This window comes from Pimephales promelas, chromosome 25 (genome assembly GCF_988280905.1).
Source record: "Pimephales promelas chromosome 25, fPimPro1.hap1.1, whole genome shotgun sequence".
Classification (NCBI taxonomy): Eukaryota; Metazoa; Chordata; class Actinopteri; order Cypriniformes; family Leuciscidae; genus Pimephales; species Pimephales promelas.
The window spans coordinates 25,932,457-25,948,798 of record NC_142793.1 but is presented as its reverse complement, the minus strand read 5'-3'; the positions used below and the strand labels follow the sequence as shown (position 1 = coordinate 25,948,798).

General features: G+C 37.4%; 3 protein-coding genes across 16 annotated transcripts in view; 2 read left to right on the top strand and 1 right to left on the bottom strand.

The window, feature by feature from the left end:
• Positions 1-4,804, top strand: part of myrf (myelin regulatory factor) — a 38,400-nt gene extending 33,596 nt beyond the window's left edge. For all 12 annotated transcript variants that reach the window (XM_089127858.1, XM_039661817.2, XM_039661815.2 and 9 more), the window contains one exon: positions 11-4,804. In XM_089127858.1, the coding sequence (XP_088983984.1) occupies positions 11-94 (84 nt within the window). In that variant the 3' untranslated portion in view covers positions 95-4,804. The remainder of the gene's footprint in view (positions 1-10) is intronic.
• Positions 4,805-6,256: 1,452 nt separating this feature from the next.
• On the top strand, positions 6,257-8,482 carry tmem258 (transmembrane protein 258). Its single transcript, XM_039661685.2, has 4 exons — positions 6,257-6,394; positions 6,961-7,070; positions 7,938-8,066; positions 8,311-8,482. Exons 1-3 carry the CDS (start codon positions 6,392-6,394, stop codon positions 8,062-8,064), a joined length of 240 nt encoding a protein of 79 aa, XP_039517619.1. The 5' UTR covers positions 6,257-6,391; the 3' UTR covers positions 8,065-8,066; positions 8,311-8,482.
• A 1,464-nt stretch (positions 8,483-9,946) lies between these two features.
• On the bottom strand, positions 9,947-16,325 carry tmem138 (transmembrane protein 138). 3 transcript variants are annotated; one of them, XM_039661684.2, is made up of 6 exons: positions 16,152-16,325; positions 15,594-15,761; positions 14,085-14,496; positions 12,812-12,983; positions 11,599-11,674; positions 9,947-10,601 (listed from the first exon to the last, which is right to left on the bottom strand). In XM_039661684.2, the coding sequence occupies exons 3-6, from the start codon at positions 14,210-14,212 to the stop codon at positions 10,489-10,491; spliced, it is 489 nt and encodes a 162-aa protein (XP_039517618.1). In that variant the 5' UTR covers positions 14,213-14,496; positions 15,594-15,761; positions 16,152-16,325; the 3' UTR covers positions 9,947-10,488. The 3 variants fall into 3 exon arrangements, with proteins under 3 accessions (XP_039517618.1, XP_039517617.1, XP_039517615.1); XM_039661683.2 differs by having other exon boundaries at positions 14,085-14,525; positions 15,613-15,761; XM_039661681.2 differs by having other exon boundaries at positions 15,613-15,761.
• Positions 16,326-16,342: the final 17 nt, after the last annotated feature.

Genomic DNA, 16,342 nt, shown 5'->3' with positions numbered 1-16,342 from the left:
CTGTTCACAGAGTCAAAATGGATGTAGCAGTGAAGATGACGCCGTGTCCGCCCAGTGCTCCGAGTACAGCTTCCGGATTCAAAGCAAATGCTAAGGAGCGTCCAGATTCGTGTCATTTCTCCGTATCGCCACCCCAGATTCAAAGACTGTTTTATCTGGGCGGGCTTATCTGTGTTTGTTCTGCGCATATTTGTACAAGACGAAAGGAAAATGAGCATATTATTTTCACTTAGCCCTAACCTCAATAACGCATCACTTATATACACACAGACACATACAATTCTTTTGATTTGCCAAGATATAATATAATCAGACAGTCCTGCAGTCTTTCTGTAAACTCGACTGAACTGCGCTTCAACAAAACGACCCTATTTAATTTCCATAAGAGGCCATATGATGATGTTTTTCATCGTTTATTGGGTGTATTAGAATAGGTTACCCTGCTTTAATGCTCAAAACACATTTTCCACATACTGTACATTATTGCAGCCCCTCTTTTACCAGTCTGTCTGAAATGTGCTGATGCTGCGTCCCAAATCACACACCATCCGTCCTAAATAGTATTCAGAAATAGAATTAGTACGTCCCAAATCGTAGTGTGTACCAAAGAGACCCGGATGGTCTACTATATCCGGTCAGAATCGGCTAATGAAACCCATCGCGCGTTGGACGAGGATTCGGTTAGAACTACAAACACGAGTGAAAAGTGTTAAAAAACTACAGACATGGAGGACTCAGTTATGTAGAGAGGTTTAGATAAAGGTGTTTAAGTAATTAATTATCAGTATCTAACCTGACAGACATGTATTTATTCAATGTTGTCCACATATTGTGAAGTTTTGTAAAGATAAGTTTAGCCATTAACTTTTGATGCATCATTATTATATTTTAATTGCAAACACACGAGGAGAGCGTGCGGAGGGCATGAAAGAGCCACGACTGGCAGGTGAACGTACAACGAAATTTCTCTCCGAAACCGTAATAAACAAAATTAGATTGAATGGAGGATTTTAACTGTGACGAGATGATTGACAGGGCAGTTTACGGTGACATCTGTCCCTTAAAGAGTGTGTCCCACAGCTTGCATACTCTTTTGATACACTCAAAAGTATGTACTTTTTCTTCACGAAAAGAGTACATACTTTTAGGGCGTAGTATTAGTAGGCGAATTGGGACGTAGCCAAAGGCCCTCCCTCTGAAGAGCTCAGAGTGCTCTGATTGGCCAGCTGACCCAGTGCGTTGTGATTGGCCAAACACCTCAAGCAGTGTCAGAAATGTAACGCTCATTACCATAATCATGAATTTCAGCTTTCAAGGCTTGTAAAGCATTTGTAAACAAATTGTTAATAACGTTGTCGTTTGAGCCCCAAGTCAGATTCAGAATATGCGAATCGACTGTAGAGCCCGACCGATATATCAGCAGACCGATATTATCGGCCGATATTAGGCATTTTCGAAACTATCGGTATCGGCAGTTATAATGACCGATAAATGAATATTTCAACAATAAAATAAAAATGGACGAAACACGCTTGAACCATGTCATGAGTGTTGTAGTTGTATAGTTTGTCCACCAGAGGGCGCTCTACACCGTTCCTGTTGGCAACACTCGTTGAGTTGGTCACGATACATACAATTAAATGAACATCCCCATCAGTTCTCTAAACTCAAATAAGCAGGACAACATTTGTGACTATCATGTCCAGTTTAAAAAAAATAAATAATATATCGGAATATCGGATTTTAAAACCCAAAAATATTTGTATCGGTATCGGCCTTCAAAATCCTTTATCGGTCGGGCTCTAATCGACTGGAACCAAATTTGCGAGCGCGACTTGAGGTTCAGGAAGGCGTTGTGCTGCTCAAGAACAGTTTTATAATTAAAACCACTGATTCCTAAAGGCCAAACAAAGAGTCTCCATGACATGTCAACAACAGCCTCGCCTTCTTTCTTTGCGTGTGCTTTTGGCTGAGCTTCATGCTGATAATATTTCACACTAACTTAGCAGATTATATACATGCACCAACAGATACACTACAGAAAAATATTAAAAAGGATCATATAAAACATCCCAGCAGGCAATTTTCCATTTAAAAGACGTCTAATAGTCCAAATACAGCCCTGATGTCTAGGCTAAGTAAGGGTTAATGCTCGGGTTAACTTTTGCTGATAATTTACTCACCCCCGTGTCATCCAAGATGTCCATGTCTTTCTTTCTTCAGTCGAAAAGAAATTAAGGTTTTTGATGAAAACATTCCAGGATTTTCTCCATATAATGGACTTCAATGGGGTCCAAACGGTTCAAGGTCCAAATGAGAGTTTCAGTGCAGCTTCAAAGGGCTTTAAACGACACCAGACGATGAATAAGGGTCTTATCATCATGCGAAACGATCGGTCATTTCAAAGATAAATACAAAAGTTTAAGTTTTATAAGCTCAAATGCTCTCCTTGCTCAGTCATTTGGTTCATTCAACGAACGAAATGACTCGAAAAAAGATTTGTTCATTGTGTCATGAACGCACATTTGAGCTTATAAAACTTAAACTTTGTTATTTATTTATTAAATGAGCGATCGTTTCGCTTGATAAGACCCTTATTCATCGTCTGGTGTCGTTTAAAGCCCTTTGAAGCTGCACTGAAACTCTCATTTGGACCTTGAACCGTTTGGTCCCCATTGAAGTCCATTATATGGAGACAAATCTTGGATGACATGGGGGTGAGTAAATTATCAGCAAAAGTTTTTTTTTTTTTTTAAAGTGAACTAATCATTTAACCCACTTATACCATGGTCACTTGCCAAATAACACATTTTTAAAACATTAGTTTATATTTTTAATGGTTTTACAATCGAAATCTAAAGTTTTTACAAACAATAACTTGCTTTCCCTAGGTGGAAAAGAGATGCTGCTATAATGTACGGCAACAGTGCATGAAACCAAACTCGCTTGGCTAGAAACGATTGCTTTTGCCTTTTAATGTCGGACTCTGCATGCGCAAAAAAGCTCTTCTTTTTAAAGTCTTTTCATTTTTCTGCTCGTTGACTATTTATACACTGGAAATGGCTTTAACTGCACCAACTGGCTCATTATTAAGAGACACGAATCACAGTTTGGTGAACTTCCCATGACTGCTGTAGGATTTTAATAGGAATAAATGTTGAACAGCCTCGTTTCTGCAGCGAGATACACTTAGAATACAGATAAAGTATCTAAATGTAATATGGTTGACATAATTACTGCAGTAATACATCATCTCATATCAAGAACGAATTCAAAGAGGAACCATTACTACTGGATTTGTGAGTTAAAGTCACTGGATTTCTCTTTAAAACTGGATAGACTGGAACCAGTAGCAATCGTAAGTCAAACACTGTGGCAAAAACACTGGATCACACACTCCTTAACCGTCAGGAAACACTTATTACTACGGTACTTTTCTTTTACACCATATGTTCTTTCTTTTTTTTACTTTATGCATTGATTTAACTTTAGTTTGCTGCTATGCATACTACACAAGCCGTAACCAATGACTGTGTTCTTCTGAACAGTTTATATGCAGTATATTCTTGTAGTTTTATGTGAACGTTACTTGTCTAAACAGTTGGAGCATCACTGTTGTGCATTCTCAGAGAATTTCTCAGACAATGTCCCATATTTTGAGTATTACTAATTAAAACCCAGTAGATGGTACCAGTTATGGATAACCCAGTTATGGTCATTAAAAAAAAGAGCAAAAAATGTTTGTCAAGCCAGATCTTTCATGTAATCCAGCTCTGTGTGAATTTCGACGCATTATTTGTCTTTTGTTTGTTTATTATCCTTGTACACATAACATGTTGATGTTATAGATATTGTTTAAATATATTTGAAAGCAATAAGGAAAGCCATAAAGTAGTCTTTGTAAGGCTGGGTAATGTGATTATGATGGTCAAATCATGAAGAGAACCAGGAAAGTGTTGACTGATAATTGTTGTGCACTAAAATTACTATTTCCATAATTCCACACTAATGGATGATACTGATTCTGAGTATAAACACAGTTTAAAATCTAATATATGGTTATTTTAAAATAAATAAATCATAGGGAATATCACATATTCTGTCCTGAGTAAACCAGCCTCTTGTGGAAGCACTTCCAAACTATGCACTGTAAATATTTTTTTCTAATGTTTTCTGTGACATCTAAAACTGTTTAAATGCGGTGTAAAATATAAAACGTCCTTTAAATGTCAGTTTGGTTTTTATTGTTTGTTTTAACTTTCATTATGTACAACCATATCCTTTATTTCTGTTCTCTTTACTCTTCATTAAATTAGTTTTTATAACATGTAATACTTACTTTTATGCTTTGTTAATCATAACATGTTTGGTTAAAAACATTGCATTTTAAACATTTTAAATAACTTGTCTTAAGTCGGGTAAAACATTTCTTGTTCATCAATGAATAGTATAAAATTAGAACTGATTTTACCACCAAAGGACAGAGAAGAAAAACTATATTTTTCTCAGTTGTCAGTTTTGTTTTGTTTGTCTTTATGGCTCAAAGCCCAGTAAGAACTAAAATATTTTAAAAAAAACTTGATTCACTATTGTGTTTATGTCCCAGAACATCTTCTCATTTCTTTCACTTTATCTGAGCTTTCTGAAAGCCATGTTGTATATTGACATAATCATCATTTCTAGTTCAGCTGCATAATTTCAGTCTCACTTTTTTTTTTTTGACATGTATGTGTACTGATGTCATAATACAATGTATGCAAGCATGATGCATAAATTAAATAAATATTTTTTTCTGGATACTAAATTTAAATTCTTCCTTGTGTTACAGTCACAATAAAACGACCCATCTATCTATCTATCTATCTATCTATCTATTTATCTATCTACTGTATCTATAGGGAGGACTTTTATTTTGTGTTGAGCCATCTATCTATCAGGGAGGACTTTTATTTTGTGTTGAGCTATCTATATATGAGGGAGGGCTTTTATTTTGTGTTTAGCTATCTATCTATGAGGGAGGACTTTTATTTTGCGTTGAGACATCTATCTATGAGGGAGACTTTTATTTTGTGTTGAGATATCTATATATCTATCTATCTATCTATTAGGGAGGACGTTTATTTTGTGTTGAGCTATCTATCTATGAGGGAGGATAGTTGAGATATCTATCTATCTAGGAGGACTTTTATTTTGTGTTGAAATGCAGGGACTTTTTTGGTCATTTTTTTTTTGGGGGGGGGGGCTATATTTTAATCTGCATTGTTCGTCACATACATACACAACACAGTGCCATCTAGTGGCTTTCTTGAGTAACAGGCACAATCAACGTAATATCATAACAAGTCCATCCTAAAACTAGCCAAAACCAATTTGATTTATGACTCTACACTTCACAAACATGAGTCACAAAACCTCCTGGTTTCCACCAACAAACACAACAATAATAAAAGCAATGTATAACATACTGCAATAAAAATTTAGCAGACAAATTCCTACCATCTCATTAGCTCCAGAGTCGTCTCCACACCATAGACAGTATCCTCCACACACGGTGTTGTTGATCAAAGTCGTCTTTGTCATCGATGAATCTTTAAACCACTTTCTTATATCCATAGCTCGCTTTGCTGTAACTTAGGCCGACAAAACCCAAAACCGCCAGAATTTGATTCTGAGGTCGCATGCACTGCGCAGCTGCACAAAAGAATTACGTATAAACAATACTGTATGATTAACTAAATGTATTGCGTGATATAATATGAGATATTTACTTTCACACAAACTGCATATTGTAATTTAAATAAATAAAACTATTGACATAAAAATAACAAGCTGCTGGAGACTTGCCATTGGCTGTTATATTTGAATAATTAATGAGGTAGGTCTTTGCAAGGTTTGGGTGCTGTTTTGGGATGTTTTTTTTAACAGTCATTTATGAATATAATAATATTTCAAGTTTAATCGTTGAGTGTAATAATGCTTTGAATAATGAATTTTCTGAATAATTTCTGAAGATAATATGTCATGCATTCCTACCGTTGTAGACTCAATATTTGGCTCTGGATCTATCTACGAGGGAGGACTTTTATTTTGTGTTGATCTATCTATCTATCTATCTATCTATCTATCTATCTATCTATCTATCTATCTATCTATCTATCTATCTATCTATCTATCTATCTATCTATCTATCTATCAGGAAGGACTTTTATTTTGTCTTGAGATATCCATCTGAGGGAGGACTTTTATTTTGTCTTGAGATAGCTATCTATGAGGGAGGACTTTTATTTTGTATGGCGCTGTCAGTCACTCCTCTTCCGGTCACTCATCACTTACGTGGCTGTTCTGACTCTTCTTCCGGTCGGAGACGGATTCATCCTTTACCTGACACACGATGGTAAATTACGCATGATTTAACAGCAAATAATTCTGTTTTTTAAACCCCCGAGAGTCCAGTCATGGGTTGAAACTGCAAATAACGCATCTAGTATTTCCCTTTATTGCTCTCGTCTTGTTAAATTGCATTTAGCTTTAGCAGTTAGCCGCTGATGTCAGTCAGGAGTGCTGATGTTTTTACTACAGACACAAATATAAACGTCATATAAAATATCTTAATCACACATATGTATGAGTGTAGGCTTCATGTTAACTTGTAATAGATGTTATGCAGAAAAAGGTGTTGCATTATTAATTGAGCAAGTCGGTTTTTATTACAGTCTTCACATTTATGTATTGCGTTTATCCACCGACAGTTTTGTCAAAGGTTAATCTCACCTCTTTTTGGAATTTTTAATTAAATGTTGGAGAAATAATGATGTTTGACTTTCTACCAGATCAGCTCTCACCTGTTCTTTCCAGCCTCTTTTATGTCATGTTTGTGTTGTTGTTGTTTTTATTGTTATTTGATTGAGCATCTTGGAGATGAATCAGTGCTGATATCAGTGTAAATGTTTGTCTCTGCAGGAGTTGGAAGCCATGACGAGATACACCAGCCCGGTGAACCCGGCCGTGTTCCCCCACCTCACCATAGTGCTGCTGGCCATCGGCATGTTCTTCACGGCCTGGTTCTTTGTGTATCCTTCACTAGTCGCTGGAGTACTTTCTGCAATGCCCTCAGATATGCATGAAAGCTTGTTTCCACCTCTGAATTCAATATAACAAGGAAATTGTGACCATCTCGCAATTCAAAAAAACATAATTAAGACTTTTCTTCTTGCAGAATTGTGAAAAATTGCAATTACCTTTTTTCCATGATGGAAACAGCAACAAAAAACAGAATTGCAAGAAAAAAAAAAGTAAAAATTGTGATGTAGACTCGTCTTGCAATAGACTTCATGCACAGCTGCACTACTTCCTGAACTTCAGCCAGCTCCTTGTTTTCTGTCTGACAAACTTGATTAATTCAGGTGTGCCTGATTATTGTTGTTGCTGAGGTCAGACACACCTGGATTAATCAGTTTGCCCAATAATAAAGTTCAGGAAGTAGTGCAGCTAGTAGTGCATAAAGCCTATTGTGAGAAAAAGACAAGATATAAAGATAAACGTTTTCAGTCCTGAATTGTCAGAGAAAGTCAAACCTTTTTTTTGTGTGCGACTGGAACAAAAACAGAATTGCGAGATGTAAACTCGTCAACTCAGAACTGATAGATAGGAACTTACAGTTCTGAGAAGAGAAGTCTGAATCCTAAAATAAATCTTGAAATTGTACGAAAAAATGCGTTTGTGAGATAGTCATAATTGCCCCTTTTCACGATGAAACTAACAAAGTCAACACTGCACGATGTAAACTTGAGATGTTTTTTGCGATTGTGAGAAAAGGTTCAGAATTGTGAGATAGTTTGCAATTCCCTTTATTTTTGTCTTTTATTCTGTGTTCGCAAAAAGCTTGCATAGGTGATGTGAGCGTAAAAAGAGTGTGTGCACCCTTGACCCTTCCTCAGATATGAAGTAACGTCCACCAAGTACACGAGAGACGTGTACAAAGAGTTGCTGATCTCTCTGGTGGCGTCGCTCTTCATGGGCTTCGGCGTTCTCTTCCTCTTACTCTGGGTCGGCATTTTTGTCTGAAAGTGAGTCTCTAGTGCTTCTTATTATTATTCGCATACCATTACACTTTTATTAGTATATTTTGAATTACTTTTCACTATTTTATATCATAAAAATGAGTTAATGTATATTTTGTTTAATAATAATTTGTTTATATTATCCTTGAAATGACAGTATTTACAGAATGAATGAATTCTGCATGCATGATGGACACGTTTGCAGTCTGAAATCATTATTTATGACGTGTGTTTTATTTGTGTTTGTTAGGTTGTGGACATGTACATGTTAAGGAAAACATTCCAAGTTAATCGGAAAGTGTTTCGTCGCAGACGTACCGGAGTTTGCACTGGCATGATGGACGGGGTTGTGGGTTAATATTTCGAAAATACGTTTTTTTTTTTTGGTAGAAAATAAAAAATGATTCTTGGTTTTCATTTTCCTCCAGTGTTTGTGTGTATTGATTCTTGAGATTATTTGTGCTTGATTAATTTTTTAACTTATGAAAGTTTGTTTCAGCCACAGAATAAAAAACAAAAAAGATAATAGCAACATTTTTTTCTCACAATTCAAATTTTTACATTTTTTTAATTGTGAGTTATAAAGTCAGAATTACGATATATAAATTTGTAAAAAAATTGATATATCGTAAAAAAAAATATATAAATATATATATGTTTAAAAAAGTCAGGCTTTTTCCCCTCAGAATTGGACTTATATCTGGTAATTGTGAGATTATATAAAAAAAAAAAGATAAAAAAAAGAAGATAATTCACAATTGCCAGACAAATTGTGAGAAGTCGCAACTCTGACTTTTTCTTGCAATTTTTACTTTTTCTCAGAATTGCGAGAAAAACTTGCAGTTCTAGGAATAAAGTGAATTGCGATATATAAACTTTCAGTAACAAGAAAAGTCATAATTGCAAGAAAAATTTAGAAAAAAAAACTCCTAATTAACGTCTGACTTTTCAATTCTCACTTTTTTTCTCGCAATTTATACTTTTTTTCTCAGAACTGCATGATATAAGCTTGCAATTGCAATATAAAAAGGTCACAATTTCTTCTTACACATTCAGTGGCAGAAACAAGCTTCCATGTTAACCTCAATTCTGTCACTTTTATAAAAATAAAAGCAATTGTATATTTATTTATTTCATCATTTGACGAATTGACGGGGGGAAAAAAACGTGCTTAGCCATGGGTTCATATCTCATTTTAGTCAATTTTAACCAAGCTTTTTAACCCCAACAAATTATGAAAATTGTATCATTAATATTTGTAGTAAATATATATAATCCTGTCATTCCTAAAATAAGATGTCGGTAGGTTCCTTGCGTTCACGCACACGATCTGGCTGGGTATTTGAAAACACAGTATGCTATTTTTGTCCCTCGGGCTGTTTGTGGAGCGTAAAACCCCAATCCTAGCTTAATCTGACAGATCAGAATAGAGCAGTCTGTCAGCGGTGAGATCGGTGAGCGACTACTGACCTGCCGTGACCATCACACACACACGAATCAACATTTAAAGGGGATCAAAACCTTTCATCAAAGTCATACATGAATTTTGAACAACACCCATTATCGTCTAGGACAACTTTGATGAACTTTTTTGATCCACTATTTATATATATATATATATGGAAGAAGCTTATATTTCCGACACAGAATAAAATATGAAATGGCGACTTTTTCTCTCGCAATTCGGAGAATTTTCCCACAGAATTATGTCGTAAACTGTCGCCTTTTTTATACCGTGGCGGGAAAAAACCATTGTGAGATGTAAATTCAGCAATGAGAGAGGGGAAAACTACCTTCTTTAAAAAAATTGTGTCAAAACAACAACAACAACGTAATTGTGCGGTGTGGATACGGCTGAAACTTGGTTCAATAAAGACACGAGTCAGTCCAATGGAAAATGTTTATTAGCGGTCACAGACGAATAAATGACGATTACAGCATAACAAGTGCACTGGCGCTCTGTGGGTTCCTCACTGTTCCCCCTGTGAGGCACTTTGTTGATGCTCCGCCTATGATTTTGGAGGATGTTTATGAAAATATTAAACACATTTAAAAAAAAAAAAAAAAACGTACATAATACAAAAAAAATCTCCCGGCTCCATCATGACGATTCTTCAGACCAAATCCCACTCGTCTTTTCAAAGGCAAACTGAAGTGAACGAAACCACTCGTGGTCCGACTGTCCAATCAAACGCTCCGGCGCTGATCCAAAACAATATAAAAGAGCGTTCGGCGCGACTACGCGTTACACAGGGTGTCGATGCTTATGGAAAGTCACATCTTTAGAAACCTTCAGACATCAGGTTTTATGATCTGCTTTAAGTGAGGTCTCTCCAGAGGAAGTCATCAGGCCTCTTCTCTACAAGGTTTGTTTTAAGTCCATCCGAGTTTTTTAGATTGTTTCGCCCCTCGTGCGGTGGTTTGTTTCTCACTGTCGCGCTCGAGCGAATGCGTCACGAAGCCACGGGGAATCCTCGTAAAGTCGGGGGTCTCCCAGGTACTCGGTTGTGCGTTTGTAGAAGTAATAATACAGCACAGCAGCTGAAGAGACACAACCATCAGCATGTAACTTCTGTCAAACAGTCCAACTGCTAAATCTGGCTGGACGATTAAAGGTGCAGTGTGTAATATTCAGGAGGATCTGTTACAGGAATGCAATATCATATCCAGAACTGTGTGTTCAGTGGTGTATAAAGAGCTTGAATAATGAACCGTTGTGTTTATTACCTTAGAATGAGCCACTTCTATCTACACACACTAGAGCCCGACCGATACAAATATTTTTGGGTTTTAAAATCCGATATATCGGCCGATTTTTTATTTATTTTTTTATTTTTTTAAAGTAGACATGATAGTCACAAATGTTGTCCTGCTTATATGAGTTTAGAGAACTGATGGGGATGATCTTTTAATTGTATGTCTCGTGACCAACTCAACGAGTGTTGCCAACAGGAACGGTGTAGAGTGCCCTCTGGTGGACAAACTATACAACTCCAACACTCATGATATGGTTCAAGCATGTTTCGTCCGTTTTTATTTTATTGTTGAAATATTCATTTATCGGCCATTATAACTGCCGATACCGATAGTTTGGAAAAAGCCTAATATCGGTCTGCCGATATATCGGTCTGGCTCTAACACACACCACATGAACCTTACATTGAAATAAACACAACGACATCGTGTTTCGTCACTGTTGTTCTTCAAAGAAGCGAGCTAAAGTTGGTGAATAAAACACTGATGAACAAGTAACAATAATATCCGCAATAACATATCGCTTTACTAAATTATCAAGTAAAGAAACCTCATTGCTTAACTGGCTACTCTCAGATAACGACATCACTTCCTGTCGGCCACCCACTAGATGCCACTAGAAATGCCACGCCGCACCTTTAGCAGTTTGATGGCCTAATCACGCCTCTACAACAGCTTATGTGTGATGAGAGAGGAAGGTCTGTGGGGATTGAGAGGTTCTTGACGAGATTGACAGTGACCCTCGCATGAAATCCAATTCAGGGTTTGGCTCACGACGGCTTACCTAGTCTCTGAAACACGAAGAGAACCTGCAGACCGTCCGTCCACACGAAACGGTTGGACTCCATCCACCTCAGGTTCTGACAGCACCACAACAGGATGAAATTAGGGAAATTAGTATTTTAGAAATACAAATATGTACACAATATAATTATTATTTTTAATTGATATATTATACAATACTAATTTTCAGCTAAATTTAAGAAAATTGATTTTTTTGTTTTTACACAATTTTACTAGTTTTTATTCATGTTTTACACAATAATACATTTCAGCAGAATGGACTTAGACATGGGAAATGAACAGATGCATAGAATTTTATGAACGACTGCGTAACTTTTTGTTCTCTCAGATTGATCCTATCCACAAGTTTCCGAGGGGCGCTCCTGTGAAAAATAAAGTGGGTGAAACTTCCGGTGAGGCGGCGGAAGTAGCATTCCAATGGTATTTTGTGTGTTAGTTAGCGAAGAGGCTAGCTGTGTTTCGGAGAATTATTTTACTATTTAAAGACGCAAATCTTTATGAGAGATGTCGTTACGGAGCTCAGGGACAACATGTGCTGTTCGCGGTTGTATGTATAACCGGACTAAACTAGTTCAGTGGCTTAAACGTGATTGTTTTGAACATAAGCTGAAAACGAAATCAGAGTGATCCTGCCAGAGCCCGTCTCTGATCCTGCCAACGACTGTAGTTTCCATCACCTCCCAAAAGACGACCAATCTTCCTGTGTACATTTGTTTAAATTCTTAATATTCTATAAACTCTCTCAGCATGTGATTGGCTGTTCGCTACTGACGTTACACATAAACTCAGGATCAAATGTGCCAGTTAATGTATTCAAGCAGCACATTCATTTATAATTTTGAATAAACTCCAAAGCACAATGACTAAGTGTGTATTTTTTATTTTAATTGTTTGTCAGCTCGCACAACTGTCTGTCAACATGCCTTGATGAGTATTGATTATTAATAATGTTATTATAATACTCCCAATCAACTACTGCGTAGAGGTACTGTTATTTCACCCTTTTGAATTTGGTTGAGGTTGTGTTCCCACATCGTTAGCTAGTTTGGATCGCTATAACTTGAATGACTGTCAACTGTTGAATGAACGAGTGTTTGTTTACTCCAAACCGGAAGACGCGCCCACTTTTGAAACTTGTGGATATACAGTGTGTGTTTCTGTCTGTCTGTAAGTGTGTGTGCGCCTGTACACACCATGACCCAGCAGTGAAAGCAGATGCTGAGAGTGAGGTAGAGAGCAGACAGGATGAGCAGGGCTCTGAAGCGCTCCAGTAAGAGGGACACCAGCCCCACCTGGAACACGTATGTGTTAAACATCATGAGAAGAATGATGATCACGTTAAACAGGATGCCAATGTCCTGGATTCTGCAGAAACAAACAACACAGATAATCAATATGAAGTTAGAAACATGCATGCATGTGCTTTTATTCAAAGCAACTTGCACTGCATTTAAGCTTTAATCCATTAAAGGATTAGTTCACTTTTGAAAAAACTTTTGCTGATAATTTACTCACCCCCGTGTCATCCAAGATGTCCATGTCTTTCTTTCCTCAGTCGAAAAGAAATTAAGGTTTTTGATGAAAACATTCCAGGATTTTCTCCATATAATGGACTTCAATGGGGACCAAACGGTTCAAGGTCCAGTGCAGCTTCAAAGGGCTTTAAACGACACCAGACGATGAATAAGGGTCTCATCATGCGAAACGATCGGTTATTTCAAAAACTAATCCAAAAATGTAACTTTTCTAAGGACAAATGCTAGCCTTGCTCTATTTTGTGAGGCGCGTTTGTAACGTCACGTATTACGTAATTACGTTCAAAAGGTCACGGGTACAGAATCAAAATCGTCCGACATCGTTGTTTTTCCTTTTAATTCCTTTTTTTGTAAACGGCGTTTGAGTTAGTTTGCACGTTCAACCTCTGCTTTTAACTTGTAAACACTGACTCTGTACCTCTGGCTACGTCGCCCGTGACCTTTTGAACGTAATTACGTAATACGTGACGTTGCAAACGCGCCTCACAGAATAGAGCAAGGCTAGCATTTGTCCTTAGAAAAGTTAAATTTTTGTTTTGAGCTAAATTTTTGTTTTTAAATTTTTTAAGTTTTGAAATAACCGATCGTTTCGCATGATAAGACCCTTATTCATCGTCTGGTGTCGTTTAAAGACATTTGAAGCTGCATCTGAAACTGTTATTAACCGTCTTTTGATACTTGAACCATCCGGTTCCCATTGAAGTCCATTATATGGAGAAAAATCCTGGAATGTTTTCATCAAAAACCTTAATTTCTTTTCCACTGAGGAAAGAAAGACATGGACATCTTGGATGACACGGAGGTGAGGAAATTATCAGCAAAAGTTTTTTCAAAAGTGAACTACTCCTTTAACAAAAAAAGAGCGCTTATTTACTTCGGGTTGATGCCATAAAATAATGCGTCCCCACTGTCAAACCCATCCCACACTCACATGAACAGCACGAGCTGTATGACCGGAGCCGCCCGCAGCAGCTCGCTGAAGGAGTTGACGAACAGGTCAAAGGTCAGCAGTGCCAGCTGGATCAGCAGCACCAGCGAGTAGTTATTGGTTTGGAGCATATCTGGAATATATTAGCACACAGCGCTCCCACATACGAGTGTCTTCAGCAGACGTCTGACATCACACGCAGATGACATGGAGGAAATTCCGTTTCACTTCTGGATGCTCCATGAAAAACCAAAAGACCACAAGGATAATTCCTGGAGTTGTTCCTCGGGCCGTGTAATCCAGGCGTCAGCCATGCTGGAGACAGTGATGAGGAAACGTGATCCTCGGGAGAATATTAGAGTTGGGGAAGAAATGACAGAGCCGAACTCCTCATCAGAGCGTCGAGATCTTCCTCCTGAAGGCGGAGTGGAGAAGATCAAATCTCTGAGGAGAAATACAATAAACACAACAACAAAACCTTTTTGTCTGTCTGTCTGTCTGTCTGTCTGTCTATCTATCTTCTATCTATCTATCTATCTATCTATCTATCTATCTCGGCCGCCATTGTGTTCCAAATCCCTGTGCCGGATTTTCCCGAATCACTCTGAGCGGGTCTCCTAAAATGCGCTGTTTTCTTTGATTAGCTGTGGGAATCCTTGATTATTTTTAGCCAATCACATCATTAGGGTTTTCGAGTGCACATTTGTTTTAAATTTTTTCTAGTCAGGCTCCATTTTCCTCCTGAAAGACGATTTCAAACAATACGGAAGAATTCAACTGTCAAGAAATTATTTTTACCCACTTTGGACACTTTTCAGAGAAAGGTAGACATGAAGAACATATGTTTGTGGTGTGCTGTACAAATGTTCGTGGCCATTTAAACCCCACTTTTTTTTATGACTACCGCCACTGAACGTTACACGTAGAAAAGATGTCAAAATCCAGCGCGCCGTGTCGGCTACACTCAACATTTGTGTGGTCTTCTCCACTTTCTTTCCTCCACCAGCGTTAGTATTGTTAACTCTATATTCTCACACTACTGGAAATAGCATGAATCAACCAAAATACATCTTTTAAATTAAGGATATATAATTGTCCTTGGATTGTTGTTTTCCATTCAATTGTTTGTATTTTCAACAACTGCTCGTCAGAAAAATACCATAAAAGATAGGCCAAATCAGTCTTTATGTGTGTTAAGATCAAGTATAGATCCAAATAACTATATGAAACCCATCTCCACAGAAAATTTCATTAAGATATCTTGAATATTGAGAAAGTTATGAGCATTTTTGTGAAAAAACAACTTGGTTTCAGTCACACTAAATTCTATTCTTTTCACCTTAGAAATGAGACGATAATAGGCGCTGATTACTGAACTATAAAATGTTGTAACTTTCTTCATACTTGACATATTTACCTTTTTTTTTTTTTTTTGTAAAGAGGGTACCCAGGTCTTTCTACATATGGTCTCCATGTGTCTATTTGTTGAGTTTTAATTTTTTGTCCACATACCTACTATCTATCTCCTCACCTGTCACACTGGCCTCGTGTTGGTCGGAGTCCTTCTTCAGCTCGTGTTCTCCTCAGGAAGAGCAGCAGGTCACCGAGGGGATTACGGGTTATTTCACTGAGACGCTCTGGGCATCTCTAATCTCCGTCTGATTCAAAACTCCATAGAGCCTAAACAAAGAGATTATCAGCTTCTCTCAACACTCCTGACGTCCAATACGAAATATCCACACAGTATGGAGGAATATAAGCACAAGTCCTAGTAAATTCATCAGACACGAGATTCACTGAGCTGAGAAACCTCCCAGAGCTCGTCATGATTTCAACCCATCTGTCTAACTTAAGCTATCGTGTTAAATGTTTACAAACACATAATATCAACAGATTAAGTGAAGTGAAATGAAATTATACAATAAGATATAACATGTCAACAGTTCTAAGAGCGAGACTACTTAAAACTAAAGTCATGAGCAGCTTTGTTTACTCTGATCAACAGATTTAATCATGGATTTAACCAGCTAACTGCTAACCAAACGCTTATTTCTGGCAAATGTTACACACCTTTAAACCCGCGCGAGTCGAAATGCAGATTCAGTGTCCATATAGTCCTTATGATTCATAAAATCATCCGTCCGAGTATTAAAATCATCCAAATTTCCCGTGAATATAACGGACAGTTTATGATTCGAGCTGATCGCGAGGCACACTGGCACAGCAGAGCACGAGCGCTGCCGCGTCTCCCATGGCAACGG

Coding starts and splice junctions, on each gene's coding strand:
- tmem258 (XM_039661685.2), top strand. Junction 7,071..7,937: donor TTCACGGCCTGGTTCTTTGT/GTATCCTTCACT, acceptor ACCCTTCCTCAG/ATATGAAGTAACGTCCACCA.
- tmem138 (XM_039661684.2), bottom strand. CDS start 14,212: ATGCTCCAAACCAATAACTACTCGCTGGTGCTGCTGATCCAGCTGGCA. Junction 11,675..12,811: donor GCTTTCACTGCTGGGTCATG/GTGTGTACAGGC, acceptor TGGTGCTGTCAG/AACCTGAGGTGGATGGAGTC. Junction 10,602..11,598: donor CTTCGTGTTTCAGAGACTAG/GTAAGCCGTCGT, acceptor GTGTCTCTTCAG/CTGCTGTGCTGTATTATTAC.